General features: G+C 40.3%; 1 protein-coding gene across 3 annotated transcripts in view; it reads right to left on the bottom strand.

Moving 5' to 3' along the window:
- USH1C (USH1 protein network component harmonin) overlaps positions 1-22691 on the bottom strand; it is a 99844-nt gene that overhangs the window by 29105 nt on the left and 48048 nt on the right. For 2 of the 3 annotated variants that reach the window (XM_075129352.1, XM_075129350.1), the window contains 2 exons: positions 20084-20208; positions 15413-15489 (listed from right to left, as the gene is read on the bottom strand). In XM_075129352.1, the coding sequence (XP_074985453.1) occupies positions 15413-15489; positions 20084-20208 (202 nt within the window). The remainder of the gene's footprint in view (positions 1-15412; positions 15490-20083; positions 20209-22691) is intronic. The other variant, XM_075129351.1, reaches the window with a different exon arrangement.

The following is a 22691-nucleotide window of genomic DNA, read 5'->3' as shown; positions in this document are numbered from 1 at the left end:
TGTTTCTTTGTAAAGGCAAAAATTAACATTGACAATCTTGCCACTTATGAAAAATTTGACTTTTTGAATGAATGAACACAAAAATGATCAAATCAAAACAATGTATGAAATAAAAATAAAAATATATAAAAAAACCCTCCAAACTTCTTGCTGTGAGATAGAGTGACTCTATTCACAAAGCCACACAGAGACCTTTAACACTTACCACGTCTGATTATTCAGAACAATTCAACGTGGTTTATGGTTAGGAGAACACAAGGACAAACTTTAAAGACAATTCAACAAGAGAAATTCCTACAACTTTACCACACTCAGAAAAGAATATTAGAAAAGTCTTACCAGGGCCTCCGGTTTGATTATTGGCCTGACCATAAAGTTAGGATCAGGTTGCAGCATGACTGGCTTAGAGACTATAGGTACCACTGGCTGACGCTGGGTAGGTGGGCTTGGAGCAAATTGCTATCGGGGTTCAATTTAAGAGAATTATAGACAATGCAATTTGTGCAAACCACTCATATTGCATACATCACTTCATTGCTATGAACTTATTGCCACTAGTATAACAAAAAGCTGTCAGAAGTATTTTATTAACTGATCTATAATGATAATAAGATAAAACATAATGTAATTCCTGGTAGAGCTAAATAATGGCTTCTCTTCCTTAAACCATGACTTCAGAGGGATGATGGAAAATTTTATCCCTGCATTTGGCACTTATCCCATAAAGGCAGTGAACTGATTTAAGAGCTAAAGAAGTAATGCTAAAACGATTAATGTAATGAGACAGCGAACCTGAATTGGAATTGTGATACTGTTAAAGATATACTGCAGTCAGGTGGCTAAACTGATCTTCAAAAGTGAAATTCACCAGGCCTGTAATTTATTATTATTATTCCATTAGAAACATATTAAAAATCACACATCTTGGGCTGAGATCAAGAGTTAGTCACAGTACTTAGTCCCTTTACTCTATGAAATACAGTGGATACTCTGAGGCATTTCAGAGTTAATCATCTGACATGTACAAATTAGGTGCCTGATCCTACACTCCTTATTCAGGCAAAACCTCCACTGACGTCAATGAGAGTTTTGTCTGAATAAAGAGTTCAGGACTGAGCCCTATGGGTTTAGGTTCTGACTCAGCTCCAGCTACTCCGGTTGACATTTCTCATAGGAAACATGATGTATTCCAGATATCATCCATGTAGTACAAGCTGTTATTATGGAAATGATCTGAAGAATTTCCAGTAAATTGGTTACACAATCCCATTTTTACAGCAAAAAGGAGTATTTTTTAGAATTTAGAGAAAAGTTTTGGAGCCAGGTCTTTGAAAGTCACGAGAGAATTCCCTTGAGCAGTGTAGTGTTTACCCACACAAAATCTATTGCTTAAATGATCTCAGAAGAATCTGAGCGTTCATAGTGATCAACTCTCTGAAGTTGCACTGGATCAGGATAATATCCCCAGGAGTCACACTTACTTCCAGAAACCTGGCTCTACAGAGTGACCTAGTGGAAGAAACTCAGATCTGGCCAGTCTTGAATCAAAACCAATACGAGCCATTTTCAGGCAAACGGGTGTTCTGAAAAATGGCTCTTTATCACACTCGCTTAAGAATATGAGTAGTTGTATGAACCATCACTTTTTTGGAGAGACCAAAGTGAATTTCTTTTTCCTTTATTCATCCTTTCTGTGACAAACTAGTGATGTTTTCACATTTGAAGACATCAAGGGGATATGAAGAGATACTTATCTGATACTTGGAACCACAAGTTGCTTATCACTGATAGACCTTTCCCGAATGCAGGAACCTTGGAATATCTCTAGTGCTAGCTTACAGACTCTTTAAAATATTTGCTATGCAAGTCTCCTTCACATCTTCAAAAATGTCCATTTTTTATAGCTTACCAGGAAATGAGTCTGAAGTTTTAGATTAGTTATCATGGGATAATGAATACCTGAGGACTTTTAAACCAATAATGAACTTCCTCATTATCCATTTCAGGCTTAAGTGTTGCCTGAGCCTTGTGTTGGCCCTATGCACAGGAGTGAATGTCATCCCTTGTGAGAAAATGAAACTTAACCATGGCACAGTATTTATCAGTGTCTTTGCCATATAAAAATGGCAGCTGTACTGAACTTTGTGAAACAGTCTACTCTAATCCAGTGGTGGGCAACCTGCCCATCAGAGTAATCTGCTGGCAGGCCACCAGACAGTTCGGAAATGGCGAACCACGGCCACTGGGAGCTGTGGGTGGCTGTGCAAATGTAAACAAACTGATCTCCTTCTTTTAGAAGGTAACAGAGTTTTTTAGACAAAGGAAACGCAGTGGATCTAATTTACCTAGATTTCAGTAAGGCGTTTGATACGGTGCCTTGCACATGGGGAATTATTAGTTAAATTGGAAAAGATGGGAATCAATATGAAAATTGAAAGGTGGATAAGGAACTGGTTAAAGGGGAGACTACAGTGGGTCATACTGAAAGGTGAGCTGTCAAGTTGGAGGAAGGTTACCTGTGGAGTTCCTCAGGGATCAGTTTTGGGACCATTCTTTTTATTATTGACCTCGGCACAAAAAGTGGGAGTGTGCTAATAAAGTCTGCGGATGATACAAAGCTGGGAGGTATTGCCAATTTAGAGAAGGACCGGGATATCGTACAGGAGGATCTGGATGACCTTGTAAACTGGAGTAATAGTAATAGGATGAAATTTAATAGTGAGAAGTGTAAGGTCATGCATTTAGGGATTAATAACAGAATTTTAGTTATAAGCTGGGGATGCATCCATTAGAAGTAACAGAGGAGGAGAAGGACCTTGGAGTATTGATTGACCACAGGATGACTATGAGCCGCCAATGTGATATGGCCATGAAAAAAGCTAATGCGGACTTGGGAAGCATCAGGTGAGGTATTTCCAGTAGAGATAAGGAGGTGTTAGTACTATTATGCAAGGCACTGGTGAGACCTCATCTGGAATATTGTGTGCAGTTCTGGTCTCCCATGTTTAAGAAGGATGAATTCAAATTGGAACAGGTACAGAGAAGGCCTACTAGGATGATCCAAGGAATGGAAAACCTGTCTTATGAAAGGAGACTCAAGGAGCTTGGCTTGTTTAGCCTAACCAAAAGAAGGCTTAGGGGAGATATGATTGCTCTCTATATCAGAAGGATAAATTCCAGAGAGGGGGAGGAATTATTTAAGCTCAGTACAAATGTGGACACAAGAACAAAAGGATGTAAACTGGCCGTCAGGAAGTTTAGACTTGAAATTAGACAAAGGTTTCTAACCATCAGAGGAGTGAAGTTTTGGAATAGCTTTCCAAGGGAAGCAGTGGGGGCAAAAGACCTATCTGGCTTCAAGATTAAACTCGATAAGTTTATGGAGGAGATGGTATGATGGGATAACATGATTTTGGCAATTCATTGATCTTTAACTATTCATGGTAACTAGACCCAATGCCTGTGATGGGGATGTTAGATGGGGTGGGATTTGAGTTACTACAGAGAATTCTCTCCTGGGTATCTGGCTAGTGGAACTTGCCCACATGCTCAGGATTCAGCTGATCGCCATATTTGGGGTCAGGAAGGAATTTTCCTCCAGGGCAGATTGGAAGAGGCCCTGGGGTTTTTCACCTTCCTCTGCAGCATGGGACACGGGTCACTTGCTGGAAGATTCTCTGCACCTTGAAGTCTTTAAACCATGATTTGAGGACTTCAATAGCTCAGACATAGGTGAGAGGTTTATTGCAGGAGTGGGTGGGTGACATTCTGTGGCCTGCATTGTGCAGGAAGTCAGACTAGACAATCATAATGGTCCCTTCTGACCTTAATGTCTATGAGTCTATGGTGGCCAGCCAACGGATTACCCTGACGGGCTGTGTGCGGCCTGCAGGCCTCAGATTGCCCACCACTGGTCTAATCTAATAGCCATAGTATAGAGAAACTATTTTCCAATCAAATAAGTTCCTGATATCCATTAAACTATGATCTCCATTAAACTCAATTTCCAATGTTTAGGAAATACTATGGTTTCATATGTGGTTTCTTTCTTTAAAAGCACACATTCCTGAAGCTTCTTTTTTTAGTTTGTTTTTATTCTACACACACGCGACAAATCTAGCCCTGGCCAGTGCAACATTGGGAAGTGGGGATGTAGACTGGTACATTCCCTATCAGACAGGTGGGGATTGACAAAAGGTGGAACGGCCATCTCAAGAAGGAGGTAAAAATTACTGCTCCTCTAAGCAAGGAACCATGTGTATCTGAGCATCTGCCAGCTACTACATGCTGCTGTGGGTGGCATATGTATTAACCCACCTAGTGGACAAGATACACCCATAACCCTCAGACCATGCTTCCTGCAGGTATATTATAAGGGCCAATGCATCAGCTGGGTCTTCTCCCATCTCACTCCTGTGCATAAAAGAGGGATCCTGTTCTGCTGTCCCACAGGAAGGTGAAAAGGTTCTCCATCGTCTTTTTCTTTTCTACACATTCTCCACACCAGTGCTATACAGTGCATGGGTAAGCCCATAACAACCTCTAAGAAATGTATTCCAGAGACTTTTCCCTATATGCCAGTCTATCAAACTGGACACGTACTTTTTCAAGTGTTTATTCACTGTATCTAGCAAATATGTGTGTATTGTATCATGGAACATAAAGGGGGACTGAACAGACCTATGTTATGGTAGCAGTTTGTGAGGTTTGTGAATTTATTATAGGAAGAAATTTAAAAAATACCTTCCACTAACATAATACTTGCATGCTACTGGAAATTGGGGACTACATCCTTTCTTAGCACACATATCTTTTCTAATATGACCCAATGTCTACATACACTTTCAGTAAAACAATCAAAGACTGGTTATATTGGGCTATATTTTTCAGCTGTGACGCTATCCCAAGCTGCATTTAAAATACATAGGATTGTAACTATGTTGTGTGTCACCCTGACAGAAACACAAATACACAGTACATAGAAAAAATATCGTACATGCAACATGCATGCTTCAAGCTTATATTTCTGAGACTGTTGAAAAGTGAAGACTCATTGTAGAGAAAGTCTTTTATACTGTTAGAGCTTAGCACTGCTAATAGGTACATGGAGGGTAATATTACCGGTATCTTGTAAATGCAATGACTGCCTTACACACCTGAATGTAAAGATATGATGGCCATTTTTCAAGGGGGGGAATCATATCCTGCACCCATCTGAAATCATCCCCTTTTTAAATTCCTTGACACTAGCATTACATTGAAAGCTCATTAAAAAAACGTATATTAATTATTAAACATTTATGACATACCAGTGGATTGCTTGATGCAGATGATATTTTGCCAACATGAGAGGCGTTTCTTAAACCCTAAACAACAATACCTTCATTACTGCATATCTACTAATGATACTTATGATGCTCAAATCAATTCATGCCACATCTATGAACAATTCATAGCCAATAATTTTTGACAGGGAATTTGACTCCTTCAGCACCAGCAAGCACCTGGCAGAACTTGCAATTAAATGGCCAAGGTGAAGAAAATTATTGATGCTGAAAAGATTTAGAAACCTATGTGTATAACATTAGGAAAGGAAGTTTATGAGACCAGAGTAATACATCTCTGTTTACTTCAACTTTGGCTGGTCTAACAACAGGGTCTCGTATTTAAAATCAGATAGATTTATTCAGTTGATTGGGAGTAACCTAGCCAGAGGATGAGATATGAGGAAGGAAACCAGTTACTTCTTTGGGAACATCAAATGTTTGTGTTTAGCCCAAATAATATAAACTAAGCTATTTAAGAAGGAAACAGGCACAACAGGCCAGATTCTGAACTCAGCTGGACCAAACCCAAGGTCCAGGTGTTCCACTATCATGTCTAGTGTTTAGTATCAGATATGTAGGAGGAAGGTATAAAAAACCCCACAATAGGCAGAATGGGATAATCTACCTGACTTTAGTAATGGAACTATATAACTAGGCCAGATTCTGATGTGAAACCCCACTGAAGACAAAACAATGGATATAATGCATATAATAGAGTAAGATTAGCTCAATATTAATATTTTATTAAGAGCTAAAATCTCCTCTCAGACCTACCTGTTATTGAGTTTGGTTGGCAGCTGGTGGGGGCTTAGAACTTTTGAAGATTAGGTCACTTATTTAGCTGCCTAATGTGGATTAGAAACCACCCAGGGCCTTCACCCCCAGAATATTTATTGGGTTACGACAAGCCATAAAAATGTATAAATGGCTCCTGAGCCCAAAAAGGTTGAGAACCACTGATTTAGAGAACATTTAGAAAACCCATCTTCCATAAAAAGATGTAGTTGTCATTCTAATTCCAGAGAAGCTTAAGTATTCTTGAAATGTGATTATAAACTATGTTTATGGAGTCCCTTTGTTAATCAGACTGTTTATAACAAAACAAAGATTCATAATTCACTCTTTTAAAACTATCCATCAAATAGAAATAATCTACACATTTTCACAAAGAACTAAGAAGTCATTTTAATCCTGTGCCCTTCCCCTGTTCAGCTGCAATACCCACAATACAAAGTCATTATTATTCCAAATGATCTTGCAGAAAACCACAGCACACAATGCAGTGAATTCGTGCAGAAAAACATGCAGAAAAACTACCCCAAAGGGTCTCAGCTGAACTGTTTGAAACTAGTATAAAATATCTGCAGAAAGATCTTTTATTACAAAGATTTGAGTATGTGCCTGATGTTATAGTCCTTAGTAAAGCAAAATACTTGTATGATGAAGTCACAGAAATATTTTTCCCTGAATAACGGGATTTAATATATGAATTTTTTGTAATATTCAGTATAGATCCTCTTTTGGAATAAACCTAGTGAGTTTGTAATAAGGGACAATCAGAGTATTTCCCCAGAAAACTAACTACTGAAAGGTCAAACCATTCAGATTTGTAGTAAGAATGTTTAGTCTTGTTCCCATCAAAGGACTACTGTTGGTGCTCACTTCAAAAGTTTCTGAGCATGTGACTTCAACCTAGTGTTCTCTGTCCACTACTTTCCCTGAGTAAAACAATTCAGGGTCATATTTAAACCATATTAGCTGAATACTAATATTCTGCTTTATAGATACTTTATATCTCATTCAACTACAAAATAACCTACTTTTTGTGTTTCTGTAGTGAAATAGGTCACATGATTTCTTTGTATTTAAAATATGATGGGCTGTAGGTAATAATGGTCAAGCACAAAAGATGCTATTAACTAATGCATTCTGCAAATGATATTTGGATGCAGAAGATCTGGAACATTATGCAGAGCAAACACACAAGGCATATTCTCCACCTGCTATTTAGATACATCACTAATGAGAATGATGTATATTCAATGAGAGGAGAATATAATTAAATTATACCTTTGGGCTTGATAAGTAGGTCTTTTCATTATTCTGAGAGCTAATGGGTCCAAAAGTAGATCTTCCTCTGTAATTTTTTGCTTCCCAGCCATTCAAGGACTCTGTAGGGCCAGAAGAATGGTAACTGTGGTTTCCCATTCTTTCTTCTAAGAGGGTGGGTGGACGACAGAGAGATCCAATGGGTTGACTGGGTAAGGAGGCAGTGGGAGGAGGTGCGGGAGTATGCATCCCAGTGGATGATGATAAAGTCACCCGTGAAGCTGCAGAAGGTGAAGGGGCTGGACCTCTTGAAGATGGGACATTTGGTGAAGAAAGTGGATGAGCTGCTGATATTGCAGAAGTTGTGTGAGGTTGTGGAGGGAGAGGTGCTATGCGTTTTGTAGGCTTGTCAACTTCATCCAGGTTAATATCATCAAGGTCTGTGGTGTGAAGCTGCAGACCACCTGCAAACCTCCGCACGGATGTAGCAGAAGGAGAAGCAGAAGTATGTCCACTTGTCAGCTAGTGTGATGACAACAAAGACCTGCCTTAACTGTGCACTTGCCTATAATGGACCTGAACAAACTAAAAGCAAGTAGCAGGACACCACAAGCTATAATTAACTCAGTACTGTAAGGTCTTGGGTTCCTAATAAAAAAAAAAACATGTACACAACTTTTTCCTGGAGCCTTTTTGTGTACAAAGAGCACTTACCCCAGTTTTAAAAAAATACAGTGAATAGAAATACAGTGCATAATTGCTGTGCAAATAAAAAGAGCAGACACAAAAAGCAAAACAAACAGGAAAAAATGCTCATTGCAAAAGTGGCTGATGTAAAAGGAGAGCACTTTACAGGCAGCTCCTGAAATTCTAGAGTCATTTAAAAGGATTTCCAGACCAGATTAAAAAAAAAAAAAGCCATGAATCTGGAGTAAAGGTTGTCAATACATATCAATAAGAGGAACATCCTTAATCAGCACTAAAGTTTAAAGGACAAAATAGAGTGCTAGGGAATTCAGAGTTACAATACCCCAGCCAACCTAATACCACCCTAGAGTCCGGAGTGTCTGATAAGCAGCTCTGGGAATACATCCACCTGAACTGTGTATGTGACGGCGGTGGTGGTGCATGTCCTGATGGGTGGAAGCTGTATGCATGATGGTGGCGCACACATGTGGGAGGAGGGGAAGTGCTTGATTTAGTCTTCATGAGTTTGGTGTTGTTCAAGCAAATCTACGCAGAGCTTAGATAATGCTGAGTAGCCCATGCAGAGCTTGAGTCCTTGCTGGGCTTAAGAACTCCAAAGGAGTCAATACAGGAACTAGCTGTTCTGCAGAAGTGAATACATTAATCCAGATTTGGAGCAGTGGAGAAGGGATTCTATATGTATGTGGTCTAAATGTTTCCAGTAGTCATTTGTCATGGATCATGTTAAAATGTTTGTGAAAGTTCACTTAATCAGTGTTCTCTTATCCACTATTTTGTCCACTCCCTGGAGGAACAATTAAAGAGGCATAAATTATCCCTAGAAAAACCAAGATATTTATCCTAGTCTTATTTGCTTTACTTCTTCAGGTGGATTACTGCTCTGTCCATAATGATAGTCTCAGCTAAATCTGTCAGTACCATAGAGTGGCTCCACCATCTAAGAATGGCTACCGCATTGGCTGCTCTCCAACCCTTGGGAACTGCTTCTTGTTTTAAGGATATATTACAATTAATAACAAATAATAATACATAATGGCTGTTAGCTTAGACAGGTTAATTCCTCACAACCAACCTGTTCTCTCGATTTATACCAGTTTAATCTCCTCAAATAGTTTTACGGTAATAAAGTAATTAGTGGCAGCGTAAATACAGTAGTGTGCTAGTAAACAGTTCCGAGCAACAGAGCTCTGAAAATATGTCCAGGAGTCTGGCCCTAGTATCATGCCCCCTTCATTTCCACCACCGAAGGGGACTGCAATCCACCAGTTTGCAGCTAGTGAGTGCAGAAGGTGTGGGGAATTTCTGCAGAAACATATCCCTCTCCTCAAGAGACTCTTCCATTGGAGAGCCATAAGGCTTTGGGCACTGGGCCAGGAGGAACAGAAGACCAGATGCTCTCTGCTGACTCTAGAATGATTCAAGTAGGAGATCGCCATGGGTCCCCTCTGCAGCTGTTATTGTTCATTCCCAAGGGAAGTCATCAGAAAGCTGTGTTCCTCCTGAAGCAACTGTGCTGGGAGGGGAGCCAGATCTGCGGGATGGTGGGAAAACCTCTCTGTGGGTGTGGAATTATAAGGCCATAAACCTTTCTCTGTGTGCCCCCTCTCCTCAAACTCCTCCCCTTTAAAGGGAAGATTTGAATAAAAGTTTATTAAGTGACTCTTTTAGAGTTCTCTCAGCTTTTGTCCCCTTCCCTTACATATTTTCAAGTGAGGCTATGATTTGGCTCTTTGTTATCCCTAGCTCTCCACGGTACTAGGTTGCATTCAAGATCCTGAATATCAATGATTCCATCCTCAGAGTGTTCTTGCCTTACCGTTCTTGGTGGTAAAGTCCTCATAGCCTCGAGTTTTAATATGGCTAGCAAAAGCCATCCTAGCCAATCTAGCAGGGTCAGCTAAGAGGATACAGAACTGTCAAGTGGTCATGCTGCTTTTCAGTGGATGTCATGTGGTCACATTTATCAATGGTAATGCATTTTCCAAAAAAGATAGCACCCTGAAAAATGTGCAGATGTCAAATGCTAAATGCTGTCTATGTCAATCTTAAAGGCTGAAATGGGAAAGAACGGGACAGGTTTTTCTCACTGACACCCTGCAAAATCTCCCTGCCAGTCTATGAAACATACAAAAGTAATTTAGATATCACAGTGGAGGGATGAGCAAGAGCTTTCTTTTACCTCAGGAGAATCATTCTCCACAGAGGAGATTTGTTCTAACCGTGTCTGACAAAGTCTTTCCACCCAGTGCTGAACCTTTTCTGATTCCTCCAGATCTTCTCGCTCTGTCTCAGATACCTTAGTCATATCACCGTGGTATAAAAAAAGATTAATGGGTTTACACCACACACAAGATTAGAAGATACAAAATGTATTTGACTTTAAAACACTTTCTGCAAAAAACAATTATGCTCTTGTGAGTCACTTTCTGTTTCACTGCCTTCCATTAGGCCTGTCCTTGAAAACCCCTAAATATCCCATGTGAGAGTACTGTAGTCTTTAAACTGGTAGAACTACCCATCTGAGGAAGAACTGCTCTTGTGAATAAGAAAGCTCAGGATAGGGTTCTCTGTCATCCTTTAGCAACAGAATAGAGTATTTTGCTATCCTGTGTTTTTAAAGTATTTAACACATTGGAACAAACTCTCTGCTAACCTATCTCCACTGAAACCAACAGCATTATACTAGCAGATAAAACATAGTACTATGCTTTGTTACCTCAATTTAAACATTTTCTTCATTTGCTCAGGTCGTATTGTTTCTGATTTTTAGTAGTTCTTTATTTTCTATGTTTGTCTTGCACTGAATTCCTGCTTTTCATTTTTACAGATATTCACATTTTTATTACCAAAAAAGCAAGCTAAGGAAAAAGGTGGGCACTGATCTCAACATAAGCTTACTATTCTTTACCTGTTGCCAGGTATACTGAACAAGATCTGTAATTTGTTATTTTAAATAACCCATGAGATACCACTATCTGCAGACAAGGCAAGGGCCCACCTCAGCAAGGTACCTGAAGTACCATAAGGTACCTTTTAAGTCAGTGAGATTAAACATATTTTGAGTTAGATACATGCTCAAATACCCTGCTGAACTGGGTCGCAGACATCCATGAGCGTCAAAGAGTTTTGCGTGCAGAAAGAAAGCAGGATAAAATAGGAGGAAATAATAAAATCATAAAGAAATATAGTCCAACATTTATCGCAACATACCTCTTGTACAAGCCGGTTGATTTTCAGCTGTTTTTCTTTTTCCAACATCCCTTCTTTTTCTTTGGCAAGTTTTTGCTCAAACTCCAGTTCCTTTTTACACTTTTTCTGTTCATGCAAACTGTCACTCTTCAACTTCTTTCTCTCTTTCCCTTTCTGGGAGGTTTTTTTATTACACAAAACAGTAGTGTGTATACTTTACAATGGCTTAGAACACTGCAAAACTCGGCGCTTGATTGAGCCTTTAGATACATGAAAACCTGTCTTGGAAAATTAGCCACTTTCCGTATGTGTGCATAAGTGTGGTGGCTGTTTTTAAAACAATTCTAAAAACCAGTCCCCATCATATTGGGTGAAATTCATTCTTATTCAGAAGGCAAACAGAAGGCCTATACGTCACTTATGGATCATGCAATGTTGGTAATGTTAAATACCTTTTTCCTCTAGTAAGAGTTATGATATTCATAAATAGTTTACTATAACGTCATCATTTCTCACCTTTCTGTTTGTCATTAATTGCATGATGGCTTTCACATAAGTGCTCATGTATTAACATGTAGGAGTGAACCCTTCCTTTTAACCTATAAAAAGCCTTTGTTGCGTCACACACTTCCAAAACACCGCATACCATGCATTAAGAAAGACAGAGCCAGCCACTGCAAAGAAAAGGCTTAGATCAGTGCAGTGTACTAAGGAGGCGGTGTGTCTGGATCTTAGAGATGGCAGATGGGCATTCATGGCAGCTACAGGATTAAATGTTCTCACATGCACTGGCCACTTAAAGATGTGCTAACACTGCACAAAACAATCATACGAGTTACATGTCTGATCATTTTGGGGGTGGGGTGGAGGCTTTAAAACAGTGCAACTAAAGGCCCCTGAAACTTCTGGAGAGAGACTTTGAAGTCCGTGCTCTTGTTGTTAGAGAAAGAAAACCTCCTCCCCTGATTACAGTGGCCATCAGCTGGGTTCCCTGAGGCCAAGTAGTAATGTAGGAGGATAGCCTGCATTCTCCAGTTTCCCCATGCCCAAAGCTGCACAGTGAAGAGGAGCTGGCTGGTGCAGTGAGAGGCTGTTCTCCAGGCTTGGTTGTGGGAGGAGACACAGCACAGTGAGGAAGCATGAGCTGTTCCTCTTTTCAGCTGTTCCTCTTTTACTGTGGCTTGGGGAACCCAGGGCACAGTGACAATCATGCTACAATCATTCTCTGCATAACAGGATTAATTTATCAGCTCTGCAATACTGGAGTGACATGTAGCAGCTCACACCCCTAATCTAGGCAATAACCATTGGGAGGATTTTAAAAAATAGACAGATTCTTCTTGCTGGTAAAAAAAAGACCTGCCCTGATGTGGGAGCAATTAGAACCTTCCACTGCTGCGATCAGTGAGGTTGTATGGTATTTGCTTCACAAGTAATTTGGCTATTGTTGCAAAGATTAACCCCAACAGGTACAATGACTATGTTGTGAAAAAGATTTAGTCGCATCAAACACCTAATTTCTAATGCCTGTGTTTTAGCCATGAGGTTTAGTTTGTATTACAAATGTTTTCATGTTTTGTTTAGAGCTAGTTACTGTTTACACCATTCACTGGGGACATCATTCTTTACAAAGAACGGTAAATATAGCATGGCTCATATGATAGATGTTAACGTTTTATACCTGGAGATGAAGACTCACACTGAGCTCTCTGTATGATACTAGTGCTAAAGAATAGCAATATGTTCCCATTAATCTTAGCTGAATGCACTAACATAGCTCAAGTCAAACTCTACAGAGCCTGAGTCATCCCTTCCATAGATAATTTTTAATGGATTCAGAATTCACCGTTCGCAATTTGCTCTGTATTAAAAATACCTTTAATAGGAAGTGAATTTCTTTTACAAACATTGGTCTGTTGTTTTTGTGTGGGCTGAAACATTTTAAAAACACACAAAATAAAAATATTGCAGTTTAGATTAAAAATACATTTTTTCAAGCTTTTAGTCTACAGTGTGCGTAGATTTCAATAGTGGGTAGATTAGCCCTTTAATATTTTCCACGTGCTTTGAGAACTTCTAAACATATAAAGGTGCAAAGCATATAATTATACAGAATAACTTGGGCAGTAAAACCAATTTGCACTTTTACAGCACACCTTATGTTTTTCTGCCATATAACCTACTGTATTGATGTTGGCTAGAGTATGAGATACAGTTCTGAGTCCACATGGTGGTCAGCACTGACATGCCAACATTAACTAACAGCACAAAGTGGTATCTGAGATGTTACAGATGTTTCCTATCCTATGCATACGGAAATAATTGTGGCTTGTGGTAAAAGATGACCTTTTAAGTGGTGACTATGGTAGATATAGCTGACAAGTCCAGGCTGTGATCCTGATTTCCTTGCACACCCAAAACTCTAAATGAATTGATGTAGAAGCAATGCAGGATCTGCTCTGGCTCTAAGATGGCTCCACCATTAAGTCCCTAATTGGTTTTGATCATCAACCTGGTAGTAATATAATGTTCATCATAGTGTCAAAAGATACTGAGAAGGAAATGAAGATGAATGTATCAACAGGACTAGAATATTATCTGAAACACTACTGCATGCTTTAGAGATGATACTTATAATATACTACCCTGTTTAGCAAATTTTAAAAGTATGTTTTGATTGTTTTCTTCCATTATGAGTCAAATTCATTTCTGTTTAAAGGTCTATTCACCACGTAAGCTCCCACTTACTGGTAAATTTCTAAAGGCACAAATGGATCTAGGCACTCAATTCCCATTTATTTTTTTCCTCTGAAAATCTTCCTTTTAAGCACTATTTCAAAGGCTTGTGGGGAACATAAGATTTGCAAAGGGGAGCACCCCATTTGTCCAGTTTTCCAAATGTGTTGAGCACCTCCTGAAAGGTATGTCTAGGTATCAATTCCCATTGCAATCAGTGGGAGTTGAGAGCACTCAGTACTTCAAAGATCAGCCCCTCTAGCTGCACTCCAAAGAAACTTGCTTGCACATGCACATGTTAAAGGAGGAAGCATTTGAATATACTGAATCCATATGAAGTAAGACAGTTGGTCACGTATTGCCACACTTAGAAATAAATGTACATGGCTGTACAACTTATTTAAAAAAAAAATACAGAGGAGAGAAAGGAGTCATTTCAAATGCAAAACCCACAGCAAATTTTCATTTATAGCTCCACACACTTTGTACCTTGCGAATTGTGGGAAATTTCCCTTCATATCGATAAAACCACCCAAAAGCTATAAAAAAAGCAAAGGAAAAATATTTGATGGAGAAAAATCCAGAACTGGTTTAGATCAACCCATGTCCATATGTAACAGGTTAAAAGCTATTTTAAGGCTAAAATAATAATGGTATTAAATGTCTGGAGTGTTGTATTGTATGATTAAATGATGGTGTTAAATGACAGTTCCTTTATCAGATTTGATCAAAAAGCAGCATCTGTACATTTACTAACATGCTTACCTTATTGATACACTTTTTATGTGAAACGAAACTGATGCAACAGCCAGCTTCTATACAAAACCTGACAGTGATTCTCTTTATTGTTAGATAAACATTATCATGCCTATTGCTTTATATTAATTGTAACAATTTGTTAGCAATAACATATAGAATGAAATCAAGTAAATGATTCAAAAACATCCAAACTTGTGCACAACATTTAGGGAAACAACAAAACCTTTCATTCCCCATATGAAATATTTTTGTTCTGGGGGAAAAAAAAACGATTTTCTTAAAGCCAAGTTCATAAAGTTTAAAACCATACTGTTGGGTAACACACAGGACATTCAGTAACTCTATTATTATATATAAATCTGCTGATGATCCAAAGCTTAATTAATAGCATCCACTTTCTTTATATTTACTGACAGTGTTTGTATTCATTTCAGGTGTCTCTAGGGCACAATAGCAGCAATACATATTCTGAGCTCTGTAATTTTGCTAGCGTTTACCATCCAATGGACTGTGGGTCCTGCCCTAGCAATTGAAAACAGCAAGAATAGAAAGTGTTCAGTCCAGTGTCAAGACTGACTGTCAGGAGGAAATGAAATGTAGGAAGAATCTGAATCAGGATAGGAAGCCAAGGCTGAAGAGCAAACCTGTTTGTTCTGCTTCGTGATCACTCCATCCATGTCATCTGCTGCAAGTTGGTCATGCGCAACTCCCTTTAAATCTACTAAAGAAACAAAGGAGGAAGGAAATGAGGAGATAGAAGTGATAGGGTAACTGAGGTTTCCACAAGGTAAAAAGGGAGCCGCACTGAGATCCGTAATATCATGAAAAAAACAAGATATAATCAATTCCTGGTTTACCCTGAAGAAAATAAGGTCTTCATACAGCCATCACGGCCTGCAATGCACTGAAGCTAGGCTGGGTGAGGAACCTGGTGGCTACTCTGAAGTTTGACCATCAACAGTTATCTGGGGTCTAACTTCAGAGAGAAATGCCACCGCTTTCCCGTATACTATAGTAGCCCCTAGATTGTGGCTCCTCTGTGGGAGGCACTGCACAAACACAGTAAGAACAAATCCCTGCGCTAAAGAGCTTCCAATGTAAATAGACAAGAGAAATGAACAGTGGGAGAAAGAAAATATCATCACCTTCATTTTATGATTGGGGAACTGAGGCATAGAAAGATTTAAGCAACTTGCCCAAGATCATGTGGGAATACTGGGGCAGAATCAGGAATTGAACAAAGATCACCTGAGCTCCAGCCTAGGGTCTTACTTTCCTACTTCCTGTTGTGCATAATAGTGCTTCAAAGCATCTGGGTTTTTTTAGTTTAATCAACAGTTCCTGATTTAACCTTTTATCTAGAAGTTAAGCTTCAAGCCATCCTAATTAACTTTTAAAAGCTCAGTCCAGCAGCCAGGCTTACAGTTAATGGGCATTTCTATGAAAAGTTAGAGCGTACAAACAGCACCTTCTTACTGAACAGATCTGCTCCCTGTGATAAATCCTCTGACTTCAAGGGCACAATAACCTCTGACTTCAAGGGAGTTTTGTCTTAGCAATGACTACAAAATTTGCACAAATTATTTTCTGGGGACGGAAAAGGAGGAGTGAGGAATAAGAGAGGGGGAAAGGATGGAACGGGAGCAGAAAAGCGGGTGGTGGGGGGACATGGGAGAAGGACACCACAGTGTGAATGGATTAGACAACTGAAAAGTGAAGAACGCATGTGTCCAAGCCTTATGGAATCCACAGTAGGAGATGTGTTTGTCTCCTAGTGTCTGATCCACATAAGATATTAATGTATTTGCTATATGTGCCAGAAAAAGCTCTTAGGCCCCAAATCAGTGCACACTTACGAGCATGCATAAATGTAACCATGTGAATGATCCCACTGAGAACTGACTAAGTAGATCTGCTCACATGCTTAAAGGTAAGCCGATTCTTAAGTGCTTTGCTTTATCAGGGCCTTAGCATAGAAGAGCCTAAGCTCAATTCTCCTTTTTCAGTCTCATTTTTCATACCACTTGCAAAATCATCAGGATGCCCACTGCAAACAGTCAGCAGAGCAGTCAAAACCCTGAGTTCCAAAAGTCATTCTTCACGTAAAACTCAGAACAGGTTTCAGCAAAGGATAAAAACTGAAGGGAACAATTTGCTAAGAACAGATTTTTTTTTACAACTGTTGGAGAAATTCAATGATCCCTGAGATTATATCTGTATTTCACAAAGTTGAAAATTTCAAACTGATCTGGATTTGATTTGTCAAGCAGAGTAGGAATATTGTAGATTTTTTAAAAAAGATCTGCTTGCTCAGAGGTTTACTGCTGCCCTTGAAAGGTGTTGGATCTTTACAGTGTAATTTACAAGCTTGTACAGGAGACTGGGACATTTTTCAGAGTTTTGTTATAATTTCTAAAGAAATAAATATTTGCTGGAGCCTGTGCTGCATATTTGCACAAGTGTGTCACAGTAGCCACCAGATCCCTTTATTTATTTAGGGGACAAATGTATAAAGCCAGGAATTGAGCATGGGAAAGGGTCTATAGTCATTCCCTAGAGGAAAAGGGAATTGGCCAGGGACAAGGAGAAGATCAAGTCCTGGGCTCCTGCCCTGGACTTGAGAGTCTTACAAGTGGCCTAGAGGGATGAAGCAGCTATAGGGACTGATGGAAGCTCTGGTGGTAAACCAAGAGAGGTGTGGCAGGAAGGCGTCCAGGGAAAAAGCAACAGGTCAGATTGGGCAGACCGAGGTTGCTAGTCACAGGGTCCCTGGGCTAGAATTTGGAGTAATGGGTGGCTCAGGTTCCCCTACTAGCCACTGGGAAAGTGGCACTGGAGGATAGACTTGGAATAGAAGACTGCCTAAGACAGCATGTGGACAGTTGGTCCAGTAAGACTTTGTTACCCTGAAAGGAGGGAGACCATATAGTAACCTGGCCAGAGGGCCAACTCAAAGAGGAAGCACCCAGTTCTCAGAGAGAGATGGGCCACGGCATGCGCAACTGATGGAAGAGGTACCAGATGGTATGAAAGCTAATTCCCAGACACAAGGATGTGCACTTGTGGAGAGCCGACCCCTTCACAATCCCATGTGGAAAGCAGCAGGAGGAGAATTTATGCTTGGAAATCTCATGGAGATTTCCCTTACAACATTCCCATAAGGCGAATTGCGCTTATCTGCTCCTGCAGAAAAGGGTCCAGGACCCATCCTCAAACAGAGCAGATCCCTAGGAATCTGCAAGGATTGGGGCCCATGCATCACCTTTGGTATTTGGTGGCATCCCCTGGCATTCCTTATGCAGAAAAGATAATGCAGCCCCAGTTAAGGTCGACAAGGGTGGGCTGGAGGTAGGGGTGGAAAGAATATGCATTCCTTTGGTCCTGCCCTGGCTCACTCAGTCTCCTCCCTCTCCAGTCCCCTAGCACAGAGCTCATATGCATGGAGGGGGCTCTGCCAGGTCTGGGCAGAGAGGGATGAGGGTGCTGTTGGTGAGTTGGCATTCCCTTTCTATGCAGGTCAAGATGGAAACTATCCGGGAACCACCTGGAAGCACTCTGCAGACTGCTGTTAAAGAAGTTTTGAGGGATAGCCTTAAAATATCACTGGCATGAACCTGTCATCTCACATTATTATAGCCACTCTTTGTAGGAGTCCTTATCTGTCCTCTCCAGTTAGCAACATAGAAATCCTCACCTAGATATAAAATGTGCAATATAATCCATGTGGAAGAATTGGTAGTTACCAGGGATGTCATGCACATTAATGGCACCAAGTTATCATCCCATACATGTACAACCAACTTGTGTGACCTTTCAGTTTGGAGGTAAATTCTTGGGAGGTTTGCATCTCTCAAGCTGAACAAAGCTCTATAACTAATTCAGTGCTCTATGTACAATGGTAGGCAGTATGCCCTTTCCCAGGACTCTGCAAACGGTGCTCTGCTGGGCTGGGAACCATGTCAGAGTCAGCAGACGGGTCAGGAGGCAAGCAGCCTCACAGTGGGCCTGGATGGGGTCAAGGTGTTCATTTATTATCTTCCTACCAGGCAACACCTGAAGGTGCTGGAAGATGGATAATCATTCTCTCCTCAGAGATAAGTAGCAGGAAGGAGTTTACAGGACACCAGGCAGCCATCCTCACATCCTCCAAAGACTTACAAAGTGAGGAGTCTGGGGTCCTCGTTGAGGGAGAGGGGAAGGGTTGGCAGTGGTTTACACAAACCAGATACTTCATGTGCACTTGGACCACGGTGATCCACATGTCTCAGCTGGTAAAGCTCAGATGAGCTGAAATCTACATGTTGCCCTCAGCCATAGAGGTAGCTCAGTCCCTCTTTGCCAAAAGCAGGAAGTTCTATATAGATTTCTCCTTTACAAATAAAGCGAACACCCTCCCCTTTTCTCCCAATAATAAATCCAGAGCACCAAGCCACTGTGTCTCCAGCTGTAAGTACAGCATTACGTCTCTGCATCCTATCCCTCATCTTCCAAGATCTCTTCCAGGTCAAAGATGCCAAATAGGGAAATGAAACCAAGACACCCGTGGCATTTTTCTGATTATCTACTGAATACAGACAGCTCAACAGTCATTTAAAGTAAGAGATCAGAAAAACTTTGAAATGGGACCCAAGTAGCAAAATACCAGTAAATCCTGTCATCCATTATGCACTGACATTTTATGCAAAGAGATTAAAATAAGACTATGAATGCAACATATTTCCATCTCAGTCATTCACACATATATATACACACGCACATACACGGTATATAAGAATTTTGGGTAGATTTTCAAATGGGAGCTGAGCTTTTTTTAGGCACCTAAATGAAGTGGCTAGACTTTCAAAAGTGTTCAGAGTGAGCACACAGCAACTCTGATTGAGAACAGCTCAATGAAATCTTGCTTTTAGTGCACATGAAATGTGCCAGGTTGACATCTCTGGAGACTGAGACTCTCTGAATAGAAACAGGCTGGACAACAGCAAATTACACCTAGAGGGCTCATCGTCATGGTATGAAGTTCAGTCTCCATATCAACACATTTTTTGGCTGAGACTGTGAACATGGCTGACAGTTAGTGTGGTAGTGAGTTTTTGTGACAGATGTCTATTAAGTAGGAACTGGATGGAGACAACTAAACTCATCTCTCATAGACCTCCAAACAGCCATCAGGTGTTGCGTTTTAGTCATGGCTGACATGGGTTAGGTTTGAGCTGGTGAAAACACGCCATATTATGATTCAGAAATAGTCATGGATATTGTTCCTCAAACACAACTGTTTCCCCCACTGACTAGGATGGAACCAGTCAGTCACTTACTTCTGTGTTTAGGAGTAGGGGCTGGATGTACGTCTTCAGTTACAGTTTTTACAGGCTTGGGTGGCTCTTTAGGCCTCCAATCTTCTTCCCATTCCTTTTTAAATTTCTCTTCCTCTGCTGTTATCCTAAATAAATATAGAAGAAAAGTATTCCTTGAAATTCTCATTTAAAAATATAACTTTGTAAACCACAAATTATTTATTTTTCTTAATTTAAAATACAAAACCATTTCCTTCCAACTCAGCTAAAAACCCAAATTTTAAACATATAGAAATGGCTGCTATTTCTCTTCTGGTCCAACTAATGCATTCAACTGAACAGAAAACACACTGAAATAATAAGCAAACACTTCTTGTTTGTTTTCTAATGATAATATATACTTTATTGTGTTTCAATACTAATGAGATACGGAGGTAACTCATGCAAAATGAAAGTCACTGCCTTTATACAAGCATGACAGACCCACATATAAACTGGTTGAATTGCACACTGGGGTAAGGTTTGGAGAAGCCAATTCTGAGCACCTTGTAGAATCAATGATTTTTAAGACCGGAAGGGATTATTATGATCATCTCGTCTGCCTGTCTGAATAAACCAGAACAAGGAACTTACCTCACCCAATAATTTCTACATCAAGGCTGTAACTTCTGTCTGAGCTATAGCATATCTTTTAGAAAGACAACCTGTCGTGACTTAAAAACTTCAAGTGACAGAGATTCCATTACATCCCTAGGTAGGTTATTCCAATGTTTACCTGTCCTCACTGTTAAAAATGAGTGCCTTATTTCTACATGATTTATTTCCATTTAAATTATTGCTTCTTGGAATAGCTAGTCCTAGAGCACACAAAAAAAGTAGCTGAACCCTGACAGGAGTTGGCTCAAGAAATAACTATAGCTGAGACAACTAAACAACAGTGACACCACTGTATAATTAAATTCAACACGTCTGGAGAAGGACTTCTACCAAAAACGAACACTGTGACACTCTAGAAAGGGAGAGTTCAGAAAAATGAGGAAACAAGTTAAAAAGAATCCATATGTGACACCTTGGCAGCACAATATTCACCACTGTAATGTAATTAGGATATGTTTTGTACAAAGAATGCCTTGTGAGGTATCATTCTAAAAGTCTTGATCTGCTAGACGTTAATATCTCGTTGGATTGCATGTGCTATTGTTGTATGCGAAGTTATGAAGTTTGGCTGTGTGTGTGTTACTGAAACATGTTGTGAGGTTGAAAACACCCACAAGCAGCCTTTCAGGTACAACAGTAAAAAGGCCAAACAATGTTAGTGGCTTAATGAAGAAGAAAAAAAAAAAAACAAGCACAAGGATTACCCCAGGAACGGTGTACAACAGAAAGCTCTCAGAGATAACACTACACCATGGGAACTGTTTGACCCAGGTCACAGCAAAAGACTTTTCCAGCAAGTGGAAAGAAGATATGAAAGGGGGAAATGACATCATGATGGGACCTCTCTCTCTACAACAACACACCTGGAAACACCTGAGTGGCAAGGACTGAACAGGCGGAAATTGACGGTCCCAGGCTAAAGGGATTTCTAGCCTGTGTATGAAAACCTGGCCAACTCAAGCTACAGAGCCAGGGCAGCTTGTGCCTTAAGAATGTGCCAGCCTGTTTATCACTCAGGATGAGAATTTACTAATTCACATCCTGCCTATCTAGTGTGTTACGCTCTAGTACGTTACGGTTTTGTTTATTTACTAGGTTATCCGCTTTGATCAGTTTGCTATCGCTTATAATCTATCCTTTTGTAGTTAATACACTTATTTTATGTTTTAATCCAAACCAGTGTGCGTTTGACTATGGTGTCTGGGGGAAATCTTAGCTTGGTTACCACACGTGTGCATGGTCCTCTTCACATTGAAGGAGAGGCGGACTGGGTGTTAAACCCATATACTGGCCAGATTTGACCAGGGCAGGATGGTACTGCTCTGGGATCAGAGGCCAGTAGTTAGAGAGCCTGCATGTAACTTGAGCTGGATGTGTCCCTACCTGTGTGAATGCTGGTCAAAGTGCAGGCTGGAGAGCTTTGCAACTTGTCACAACAGCACAGTGTGAGACGGAGCCCAGGCTGGTAGGTCAGAGGGCTCAGTAGTACCCTAATTCCGGGTGGTACCCTGGGGGAACCCATCACACCATGATCAGAAATAAGGAGATCTGGGAGAGGTAGGGGGAACATTGGCACAAATGGGACTTAGGATACCATGTCCCATTAACCTTCAGTGGGAGTTGGGTGCCTAACTCTTTAATGCTCTTTGGAAAAACCCTGCTTAAAATCCTTAGACCCCCCCATGGAGATTACTTACAACATACAACAACGAAAGTCCAAGGTGATGTACACATAACCATCCCCCCACTTGCTCTACAAAAAACCTAAACAATAAAAGGAAGCAGGAAGGTTTGAGGGGTTATTTATGATAAGCAGATATTCTTCCAAAAATGGAAATCCAGCTCAACACAAAAGTGCATGAACAATGGCAGTAAAATGGCAGTTGGAGAGCTAAATGGGGATTTACATCAGGTGTGTGGGGTAGGCTGCCTACTGACCTGAACTAGGGTCAGGACCAACCTAGTCATGTAT

This window comes from Caretta caretta, chromosome 6 (assembly GCF_965140235.1).
Source record: "Caretta caretta isolate rCarCar2 chromosome 6, rCarCar1.hap1, whole genome shotgun sequence".
Taxonomy (NCBI): Eukaryota; Metazoa; Chordata; order Testudines; family Cheloniidae; genus Caretta; species Caretta caretta.
This window is presented reverse-complemented; position numbering and strand designations above follow the sequence as displayed.